The sequence below is a fragment of the Leguminivora glycinivorella genome, chromosome 15 (assembly GCF_023078275.1).
Source record: "Leguminivora glycinivorella isolate SPB_JAAS2020 chromosome 15, LegGlyc_1.1, whole genome shotgun sequence".
NCBI lineage: Eukaryota > Metazoa > Arthropoda > Insecta > Lepidoptera > Tortricidae > Leguminivora > Leguminivora glycinivorella.
The window spans coordinates 558,336-570,770 of NC_062985.1; the positions used below are offsets into that span (position 1 = coordinate 558,336).

At 38.2% G+C, this 12,435-nt stretch overlaps 1 protein-coding gene across 1 annotated transcript in view; it reads right to left on the minus strand.

The window, feature by feature from the left end:
* Positions 1 to 323: 323 nt before the first annotated feature.
* The window catches only part of LOC125233886 (phosphatidylinositol 3-kinase catalytic subunit type 3), a 44,271-nt gene continuing 32,159 nt past the window's right edge, over positions 324 to 12,435 (minus strand). Inside the window, exons 17-18 of the mRNA XM_048140041.1 lie at positions 3,619 to 3,726; positions 324 to 1,344 (exon numbers count right to left, since the gene is read on the minus strand). Coding sequence (XP_047995998.1) covers positions 1,221 to 1,344; positions 3,619 to 3,726 — 232 coding nt within the window. The 3' untranslated portion in view covers positions 324 to 1,220. The remainder of the gene's footprint in view (positions 1,345 to 3,618; positions 3,727 to 12,435) is intronic.

A 12,435-nucleotide genomic window follows, 5' to 3' on the forward strand; every position in this document is an offset into this window, starting at 1 on the left:
ACTAGATTTTCGAATCCGCAGAACACTTTGTACGCAAGCTCCAGGCTCCAGCCAACTCACAAAAGAAAAAAACAAATGATCACTCGACCTATTGTGTTTCGACCAATTTTGCGTCGGCCAATTTTTACAATTACTAAATGATTGTTCGTCGAAAAGTAAATCGGCGTATTAAATTTCTGCCTACCGATTCCGTTTACGAACGAATATTATGCGACATGAGAATCTTCCAATCGTTATTCGGCCAAAACAGACGTCGGCGAATCGTTGTCGGTGTACCGAAAATCGGCGTATTTTATTTCGGAATATCAATCGGGCACCCATTGAATTACATACACAAGAGAATCTCACGGCTCAGCCACGACATTGGTCTAAGCGCGACGGCAGTGAGCGGCGGCCATACATTGGAGCGAGACACAGCGACGGGACTTTTCATTCGCACCTATGGCTGCCGTTATGGCTGCGTGGCTGGGCCGTTATGCGACTTCAGATACATTTCTGACTGTTCGTTACATAGCACACCGGATCACCCATTAAATAAGTACCACAATTTAATGTTCTGAAGGTGGTTTTCCACCGGCAGGGCGTGAATGGGCAGAGCGGAGAGGGAATTGAAATTTGTATGGCAAATTTTCAATTCTCGCCCAGCGCATCTTCGGTGGAAACAGTAAAGATTGACTGGGATGTGCGGGACTTTAATTGAGATATTTATTCGTGTAAAAATGAACTGTATTGCTACCGATTTAAAGTATAAATTAACTCTGATGGTAGTTATCCACCGGCAGGGCGAGACGAAAAGTGGCTCAGCGTGGAGAGGAGTGGATTGACGTGGATGTGCGGGACGTGAATTGAAATATTTGTTAGTGTAAAAATTAACCGTATCGCTTCCTACTTAGAGTATAAATTAACTCGAAGGTGGTATTCTACCGGCAGGGCGCGACGAGACATCGCGAGGCGCGGATTGAAGAGGATGTGCGAGACTTCAATTGAGATATTTGTTACTGTAAAAATGTACCGTATTGCTTTCTACATAGAGTATCGTATGAAACCTACAATCTGCGGCAGGCACGCGCGGGCTCGCGCAGGCCCGCGATGGCTATTAATGGCAATTTTTAGTGGAAAAGGGTCCGGGCGATTTCAATTCCCTCTCCGCTCTGCCCATTCACGCTCTGCCGGTGGAAAACCACCTTCATACCATATAAATAGGCACTATTGTACTGTGTCTATTTCCGCCAGTATTGCGCGAATTTGTGGAACTGTTCGACTAGGACGGCCATCACAGCTGTTACCGACATGTCCAGAAGGTTCTGCAGGTAGTGTACCGCTTCCTCGTCACCCAGGTCCAGTCTGGAAAGAAAAATGCATTTGTTTTTTAGGTTCCCCCCACATCTAGCGTCTCGCGAGCGTCGCGTCGGGCCAACTGTATGGAAAAAGACGCTGCGTCGACGAGACGTCGACGCAGCGTCAGGCTTTGCCCATACAGTTGGCCCGACGCGACGCTCGCGAGACGCTAGATGTGGGGGGACCCTTAACACTTATGGAGGATAAGAATGAGTAATTTGTCCCCTAAATATAAAATAATTAAGTAGAACTATTGATGTTATATTCACCAAAATAATATACATTGAAAAAGTTGTAAAATTTATCGTTATTACTAGTAATGTAAGATGTTTGTAAAGAATGTTTTGCTACACCCTTTCCAGGGTCCATTGTGTATATGCCCATGTAACATATTATATTGGAATGCAAATAAAGATCTATCTATCTATCACATTCACTACTAGACAAAAAACCGGCCAAGAGCGTGTCGGGCCACGCTCAGTGTAGGGTTCCGTAGTTTTTCGTATTTTTCTCAAAAACTACTGAACCTATCAAGTTCAAAACAATTTTCCTAGAAAGTCTTTATAATAAAGTTCTACTTTTGTGATTTTTTTCATATTTTTTCACAGATCAATACAACAAGATGGCCCTTACAGGGCGACTCGCGGTCACCAAGCATACGACAAATCAGGTTTATAAAAGTTTGAACGCGTGCGACGCCGATCAGTAGCGCCCAAGTATACGACCCGCTAACAGTGTCCGTGTCCGCTCGGGAAAAAATCTTAAATAATCAATTTTGGTTGCAAACAATGGTCTCTTACAGCATAAAGTGGTGTGGCAAGTCTTCTAACACTTCTACATGTAAAAAAGATGGAACAACATTCCACAGTTAAGTCAAATTAATTATTTTGTTGAATATTGTTTATTGTCCGCGGAGTTCATTTATACTGGTCAATATGGTTGTGCTGAGCGGCGCCGAGGCGCGTCCATCCCTCTTTACCGAGTTAACAATGTGATATGCTATCCCTTTCACGTAAACGACTAGGCATGGGGCCATGTTAGTTTATGTCTGTTGCGGGAACTTCGTACTGCCGTTCGTACCATGTGCTACCATTTTATGAAATATAAAAGAAAGCAGATTTGTAATAGTGAATAATTATCTAGAATCTGTAGAGTCTGTAGTGGTATTTAGTTCATTGATTAGTTTAGAATATTTAGTTGGTTATTTAACTTAGTAAACGTAAGTAAAAATGCACAGTTTAGTTATTAGTTACTAGAATGATTTTTATTGAGATGCTATCACAATTATCATCCTCCTTGCGTTATCCCGGCATCGGCATTCGCCACGGCTCATGGGAGCCTGGGGTCCGCTTTGGAAACTACTACCAAAATTTGGCGTAGGCACTAGTTTTATGAAAGCGACTGCCATCTGACCTTCCAACCCGAAGGGTAACTAGGCCTTATTATAATTTAATTATAATATTATAATTTGTTGCAAAACAAATTCACCACAGTACTGGTACCGGTACCATTGTCTATAATAGACATGTCCCATTCCCATCCCTACTGCTAATCATAAAGGCGCGCCATTATTTGAAACGACCAATGGCAGCACCGTGCGCGCCCGCCTCACCCCGCAAGGATTGGTGATTTGCGTCTCGAACAATATCGCTTGCATTTGGCTTCTAGTGGGGTGTTCTGTGTATTTTTTAAACATATGGTTCAAAAGTTAGAGGGGGGGGGGGACGCACTTTTTTTTCCTTTAAGAGCGATTATTTCCGAATATTAATATTATCAAAAAACGATATTAGTAAACCCTTATTCATTTTTAAATACCTATCCAACAATATATCACACGTTGGGGTTGGAATGAAAAAAAAATATCAGCCCCCACTTTACATGTAGGGGGGGTATCCTAATAAAACATTTTTTTCCATTTTTTATTTTTGCACACACACAAATTTCAGCTTTCTAGTGCTTACGGTTACTGAGATTATCCGCGGACGGACGGACGGACAGACAGACATGGAGAAACTATAAGGGTTCCTAGTTGACTACGGAACCCTAAAAATGGCGCACTAGGTCAGAAACCGGTCGTAATTTATTTATTATATAACCGCCCGCTTGTATATAAGTGCCCCCCAGGCGGGTTCTTGGGGCCCGTTTCTCTAAAGGTACAGGCCTTGTATTACAAGTGCGTGAACTGTCAAATCGTATGGGTTGTCATGGAAACACACTTGTAATACAAGGCTTGTACCTTTCGAGAAACGGGCCACTGGTTGCGAACGTGTGCGTACTCACCGCAGTTTGTCCTGGACCTTCTTTACAGCCTTGTCGGGCTCCAGGGCTATATCAGGCACGGACGCGTCCACCATCAGAGAGAAGAGGTTCAGCATCAGGTTAGCATGTCTGAAAAAATATGAAAACTTATTAGATTGTTTTGTCGACTAAAGCAATACAGGATAAGGGCATTTTCAGAATTTGAGACCCCATTAGCGTAAGTTGTTAACAAAAATTAAGAGGGGGTCGTACGAAATCCTCGAAAAGTGCATTCGGCGTTTAACAAATGCTGCTCACATTTCTAAATTAAATGAAATAAAATAAATAGAGTTATTATCTTAAAGAGTGTGTCTACAACTTTTGACTATTCAGAATCTCTAATTATTAAAGGTATAATAAATAAACACACGCAAAGTTGACCTAAAATGAGAAAAACGTATGTCGCCGTTTAGTAAACTTTGTTAAAAAAATTCAATACTTTAGTTATAACATTAAGTGATTCTAAAAGCCAGATAAATGGACTAGAAGTTTTGAGGTTTTTTATATTTTTCCTCTCAAAGGCAACAAAGAAATTTTACCTTAAATTTAAACTATCGTAAAATTTCCATACATTCGCCATTGCTGTCAGAATTCTCCTTTCGATTAGAAGCCGTGAGCGGCTCATCGGAGGCAGACGTGTCGCCGGTCGCTCCGCGTTGACAATTAAATTTGACAAATATTTTGACAGAAAATGGTGTACGTACACGAAAAACCATACCAGTGTAAAACTGTGCTCAAAATAAATAGGGTAAATCAAATATGTCAGGTGGAGATCCAATCTCATTTAAAATTTAAAGGTGCATGGCTTGTGCATAAAAAATAAATAAAAATATATCACATTATTAAAGAAAATAACGAACACAACCGAATGAGTATAAATGATTTCATTCTAGTTCGGTTAAATTGAAAAAAGTTTCATGTTTTGTTTTACTCATTGGAATACATTTTCATTACGCTGGTATTAACAGTACGTCATTTTAAAAATATATATGACAGTACCTACGTCAAATTTTGTCAACCAAACTTCACAGGTTGTATGTAAACAATTACAATTTAATTTATTCATACATATTCAGATACGTATTAATCGATTCTTACTTAGAATAGAAAAAAGGGAATGCGAGCGGGTATAGGTATAGTGCTTCTGGTTCAAATTTAATTGTGTATATAAAAAAATTACTCAATTTCATTAAAGATTTACTTTATGCATACCGCGAACACGTAACCGTAAGTTGAAAACAATAATAATTATAAATCACCTAAATACATCGTTGTTTACAAAGCGCTTGTTTTGAATGGCACTTCTCCACTCAACTAGACCAAATATTCATGGAACACCAGCTGGTGACCAGCATAAATGACTATGAACAGCCGTGCAAAAATATCTGATTTTCTATAGGGGGCCATAAGTATATGACGACATGTTCCCGGCAAAAATTTGTGATGCTCCGTGACCGGCAAAAACATCGTCTCTCTTTCTAGCGTCTCGCGAGCGTATAGCGTCGGGCCAACTGTATGGAAAAAGACGCCGCGTCAGCGCGGCCATACAGTTGGCCCGACGCTACGATCGCAAGACGGTAGATGTGGGAGGGTCCTTATCCGCATACATATCTGATCGGGTCGCTTAAAAATATTTGATTCTTTATAAAAACCTAAATTACACTCTCACCCGCATAAATATCTATCCATTGTTAAAGCAAATATGTATCTTACGGGCTAGAAATCATTAATATGTAATTAAAGTGCAATAATAAACCCTACCTGGTTGCCTTACAGCCGTAAATTGTATGATGTTCACAAAAACGGTATAGACTTGTGTCATTGGATATGTCTGTCTCATCTGTTCTTAAATTATGACAAGTAAACTTATTGCAAATCTAGTATCAGAGGCCTTTATAGGTACAAGCTTTTATTCAACTTGCCTTGTTAGTTATGTTAGTTTGAGTCAAAACGTAGAAGCTAAATTTGACCCACTTTCCGGTTTCCAATTGAGCTGAAATTTTGCACACATATGTAAATCAAGTGACAATGCAATATTATGGTATCATGGAGCTAATCTGATGATGGAGCAGAAAGGTGATCATAGGAACTCTGTTATGAAACGTCGTATCCCCATTGAGTCAGGGGTTTTTATAAATGTCTCGGAGAGCAATAAATATTTTTTTTGCAAAAAAAAAACATTATAAATTGGGAGGTGTAATTTTTTATTATCTCTTACATAGCATTAAGAAGAAAAACCGACCAAGAGCGCATCAGTGTAGGGTTCCGTAGTTTCCGACATTTTATATAATGACAATTTAATAAATACCGTAATTTGGGGTGAAAAGGGTTCCGGGGGTATATAATGTTATTATATTTCTTGACATATTCCTTCTATTTTCCGCAATCAAAGTAGGAAAATAATATATTATGTTTTTTTATTATTATTATTATTGGTATTTAGGACAACAGCCGTAAATATTCAACTTACATAGGTATTTTTACATAGTCTTAGGCCAATAACAGTTATCTGTTGAGTGAAAAGTATTATACACAATATGTTACTAAAAAAATGTGTGAATATTTAAAATTACAGTGAAAATGTGTAAGCCACACATTTTTATTTACAGTTTCATGTCTGTCAAAGTTGACGTTCAAATTTATTGGATTTTTACTCATTTTAATCGTTCATTATCCTTTTGAATGTGTATACACTTCTAAAGTTTATGTATAACAGAAAATCATAAGACATATTTTCATTTTTATAATGGTTTTCATGAAGAAAGCGATGCAACTGTGTTGGGGAATTTTTACGGGATGAATAAATATCCGCGGCCTGAGGGGTGAATGGGATCAGGAATGGGGGAATCGGGTCGCAAAGGGGGTGAATAGGTTTACGAAGGGGCTGATTAGGGTCGGAAGAGGGGTGAATTGGGATGTGTGGTCAATGCTTGTCACATTGTATAAAATATATATAACTTATCTAAAGTGGTATTTTTATGAATGACCTCTCTGTATATGGACGCAATTTATACGTCAATGTATTGCTTCGTAGTTAGACTAGATACAAGAAATTAACACTTAGAAATGTTAATCACACTTCTGTCTACCTCCACGTTTCTACTTAAGTCCGCAAAAATCACCCATGGTTGCTATAATATAGACGGATTACTTTAAAATAAAAATCATAAGTATAAAACTATACAACTAGGGAAGAAATAAAATTATTTTATTGAATCATTTTTGATTTGTTCTATTTCAAGTTTATATAAATAATAAATTTTCAATTCGCTCAAAGGTTGGAAGAGATCCCTTATAGGGATAAGTTCGCCTTTGTACTTCATAACTTTACTGTATTTTTATGTCCTAACTTGTCTTATGTACAATAAAGTGTTCACATACATACATACATATATTGAAATAGATATCATACACGAAAGAAAAAACGACAAGGCCCACGATGGCTGAGCCGGGAATCGAACCCGGGTCTTCAGCTTACGCAGCTAACGTTATTACCACTAGGCCACCAGGCCAGGTTGTAGGGGATGAAAATCCGAAGAGGGGTGGGGCGTGCGCAAGAGCGTAGTGAAAGGCGGCGTGTAGCAGACTTAGGCTTTTATTTCCAGTCGGCACTATGCTAAGTACAATAAACTAGGTATCAAAGGCCGTACAGCGTCCTTGAGGACAACAGTCGAGCGCTAAGGGAGCGTACGATAGATTTAGCCAAATGGTCCACCAAAGTCCCGATACGGTACATAGGGTGTGCACGAATTGACTCCTAACTAATTCTCAAATTAAACATTGTTCAGTGGATGAGGTCGTTATCCCAGGAAAAAACTTAATAGCGACAACTAACTTTGAAATGCGCCACAGCACAGCGACATCTATTGAGCTTTGTGTGTAACAGACAAGTTGATCTTAGTACCAACATTGGTGTTTGTTTTTTACATGTTTGACTACTTATTTACAATCTTTACATTTAGTAGTTACTTCAGTAAAATATACAAGTTACGGGAACAGTGTTCCATGATTTAAATATTTAAACATCGAAGTTCAATATCACAATATTGATACCCGTGGCGCCATCTGTTGACGGACGGCCAAACTAACAATTTGACGAATTTTATCTAAGAGTTACGTATTGACTTGATTACTATAAAATTCTAGGCACCCGTTAACACATGTTGCACTAGGTTTTAGAATTTTAAGCCTACGGGAACACTTAAATATTTGCTAAGTTCACTCGGAAAACCAGTACCGGTGGCGCCATCTAGTAGCGGCCGGTTAAACTAAGCTTGTTTGCACTGATTTTACACTTAGTTTTACTTTTGGTAAACGTTCGCGTTACAAGGTTAAAAAAACCGGCCAAATGAGAATCTATTTTCGCACAATTGTTAAACTAAATTATTTTTACTAGCTACCTCCAAAATACCAAATAAAATTGGGCTACATAGTACATCGCTTTCTGAAGATTTTGTGTTCATGGGGTCGGAACGGGTATACCTAACGTAATTTATGGTGAATAGGGCCAAAACCGACTTTTGAACGTCGATAGCAGTTTTTTTTATATTGTGCCATGCTAATTTTTTACACAAAAAATCTTCCGGCAGTGTGAACTTCGGTTTGTCTTTGAAAATATGTCGTTTTATTTAGTAATTTTCGCTCACCCTAACGTTGGAGTGAATAGGGTCGGGAAGGGGGTGAATAGAGAAAAGGGTTGACTCTTTCGGATTGCGAACAAAATATGACCTGTTACGAGCGTATTATATTTATTTTACCAAAAAATAAGGATTTAATATGTTATGAGTGGTCGGTAATGAAATCTACACATATTATGATAACCCTTAACCAACCTTTATAGTTAGATGGTGCTCTGACGCGGTGAATAAGTAAGTATGGTTGTGGGTAGTGCGGATAACGTGTCAAAATATAAGCATAGTTTGTTGCTATTTTTCATGTTTAAATAAACTTCTAAACTAACGTAGTGGGCCGTTAGGCTTAGAATAAATTTAAAAGTGGAAAATGTCTGCCTTGGGTGAGACTTGAACTCACGGCCTCTGGATCGATACTCCAGCGCTCTGCCAACTGAGCCACCAAGACTTTAACCAAGCCAGCGAAATTTTCCACTACTAAGGTCAATGGGACCCGTAGCGACATCTACCGTAAGAGTGTTAAACTTCTTAAACGGCAACCGGAGTTCCAAGTCATATTGGAAATTCACCAGTTACGATGCGCTAACCATGCTAAATTTTAACTTCTGATTAGCAGAAACGTCTGCAATCGATGCCGTTAGGCTTAGAATAAATTTAAAAGTGGAAAATGTCTGCCTTGGGTGAGACTTGAACTCACGGCCTCTGGATCGATACTCCAGCGCTCTGCCAACTGAGCCACCAAGACTTCAACCAAGCCAGCGAAATTTTCCACTACTAAGGTCAATGGGACCCGTAGCGACATCTACCGTAAGAGTGTTAAACTTCTTAAACGGCAACCGGAGTTCCAAGTCATATTGGAAATTCACCAGTTACGATGCGCTAACCATGCTAAATTTTAACTTCTGATTAGCAGAAACGTCTGCAATCGATGCCGTTAGGCTTAGAATAAATTTAAAAGTGGAAAATGTCTGCCTTGGGTGAGACTTGAACTCACGGCCTCTGGATCGATACTCCAGCGCTCTGCCAACTGAGCCGTGAGTTCAAGTCTCACCCAAGGCAGACATTTTCCACTTTTAAATTTATTCTAAGCCTAACGGCATCGATTGCAGACGTTTCTGCTAATCAGAAGTTAAAATTTAGCATGGTTAGCGCATCGTAACTGGTGAATTTCCAATATGACTTGGAACTCCGGTTGCCGTTTAAGAAGTTTAACACTCTTACGGTAGATGTCGCTACGGGTCCCATTGACCTTAGTAGTGGAAAATTTCGCTGGCTTGGTTGAAGTCTTGGTGGCTCAGTTGGCAGAGCGCTGGAGTATCGATCCAGAGGCCGTGAGTTCAAGTCTCACCCAAGGCAGACATTTTCCACTTTTAAATTTATTCTAAGCCTAACGTAGTGGGTATTAAAGTAAAAGGTTCACAGTGAATATTAGGTTGCCAGAAATGTGTTTAGCTATACCATTGTATTGAATTTTGTATCATAAAGTCAAACTAGGTATTTACTACTAATGATTCACTCTGTGGGGTGTTTTTGATCACTTGCATGGGGTAACATTGACCATAATGACACATAGTTAATTATTGTCTGATTTTGTCACGGTACTTGTTGAGGCTGATAATTTGATCGCTTCTTGTGATAAATATTGAAATAATTGCAAATAAAGTTGGTTTTTCGAAGATGTTAATTTTTATTCTTGATCAAAGTAACCCCAAAATAGTGTTAAAGAGTTGTAATATTTGACTGCGAACCATTTTTTTTTTATCTTTTCTTGACATAAAATACTTTTGTAAGGGATTACATTCAATTATCATTTAAAAAAAATATAAAGTGTATCAAAGTAACCCCAATGTCAGTTTATGTTTGATCACATCGCTTTTTTTCTGCGTAGGTACATTATTTTATTTATTTATTCCTTATTGCACATAAAAAAATAAGTACAAATGGTGGACATAATGCCTTAAGGTATTCTCTACCAGTCAACCACTGGGTTAAAAAGAAACATTTCATACGTGCAGGCATCGTGACAGAAAACAATAATCCTGATATCACTTATTTTGTTACCTTTTTAGATTTTTAGTTTTAGCAGGAAAAGACTAAAAAAGTTGATGGTCCCATTTTTTTTCTTCCTTAGTTACGTTACGTTGACCAATTTTGGAATTTATACTTCTCTAACTCCTACATTTAATGGGTAAAAATACCCATTAAATGTAGAAGTTAGAGAAGTTTAAATTCCCAAATTGGTCAATGTAACCCCAGTTTACGGTAGACACCGTCAACCTATTCTAATAATTCTCTTTTTATTTGAAAGAAAATTCGTTACGATAATATGCATATAAAATACATATATGCATATTATCGTAACGAATTTAATAAATAAGATAAAAAATACTTTCATATAGTTACAAACTTAGTTCAGATTTTTTTTGTACAACTTTTAAAAATTGTTCTACCTGTCAAGTTCAAAATAATTTTCCTAGAAAGTCTTTTTTCTACTCCCGAACTACATATTATTCGTCATTTACAGGGTCGTGCATAGATCTTTAAAACCCTACATAAAAGTCTATTCCCCAAAGTCAGTGTCCGCCGGCTTTCCGCGCATGCGCGCAGTATCGAAAAAACTGAAAACGCATTGTTTGGCTCTGTAACCATGGCAACGCCTTATAACGATACGGCGCGCGTGCGCAGGAAGGCTTTGGGCAGCTGAGCTGACATTGCAAACCTTTGCGTCAAAATACAGGAAACAGTGTGAATTTCACGAAAGTTATTCAAGAAACCTATTAAAAACTAAGTGCATGGTCGTAAAAAAAGTATTGTATGCAACGGTGTTTAACTGAGTCAAAAAATACTCGTGGCGTTTCGGCTTCGCCTCAAATTGTTACCCACGCCACTCGTCTTTTTTGATCTCCTTTAACGCCTGTTGCATAAAATACTATTTAAAGTTCTGCTTTTGAGATTTTTTCATATTTGAGAAAACAGCCCTTATGGCCTAAAATACGGCATACGGCAGTGATATTGACATTGACATATGCTTTTTCGTATTTTGATGGTATTTTTACTGCACTGTATTTTTTGCCATGCTAATTTGAACCTTATCTCTGAGCGATGTTTTTTAATTTTCAGTTACATCACAGATGTGTATGACAAGACATCTAGGTATTTAGCCATTTAAAAGAAACTACAAGGGGCTTTACAGACGTAGCTACTGCAACTGGTACAGGGCCCAAGCCATAATTTAAAATTATATTGTGATTTTTATATGTATTTGTGGTTTATTTAATACTAAGTATGGGTTTCAACATTTTCAACTCAAGGAACTGAAATTAAGAGAAGGGACTCGGAAATTGGGTAAGATCAAGAGTCTGATGCAGATGCCGATGGCAGTATTGGATAAGATAAGATATGCGTCGATATTCCCTGTCTTTCTTTGTGTCTCTGACATGACTGCTGCTAGCTGTACTCTATTCATTAGGTTTTTATTTTATACACATACTTTATTTTTGTATCAAAATAAATGATAAATTGATAAAAAAACCTAACGACCAAAAAGAATAAAGTACCTATCTGTTAGTCTTTAATACACCCCGCATATACGTAATGCACAGCACAGGCCTCCGAAGACCGGCAGGGCAATCATGGTCGCGCGATAAATGGTATAACATCGGGCCGTCCCTATCGCACTTACAAATAGTGTGATAGGGCTGATGTTTTATCATTTATCACGCGACCATAATAATTGTCTGCCTGGAGGTATCGGCCTTTAGCCCTTCACACACGTCTTTGAATAATGTTTGCGGGGATAGGCAGGCTGACGATTTTTAACCTAAGTATAGAAAAGTAACGCAAAATGTAGTGCAAAGTAATTTGAAATACACCTAGATAAACAATCAATTGAATAAGGAACGTTATCTACATATTTAGGTAAATTAAATTCACATGAGATGAGACATGAACAGAGAAGGAAAGCTAGATGATGCGTATTTTTTCTCTGTTTTCTTGTATGCTACCTTTTTTACAGTTTTAATTTCTCAAAGGAGGTCAGTAGTTGACTACAAACTCAAAATAACACTCTTGAAAAAAATTAAGGGTCACTGACCTTTCACAGTAAATTGAGGTAGTGTGAGTGAAGGGTCTTTGTGTGTGTAATGGGGTAATTTGACAGATTCTGAAA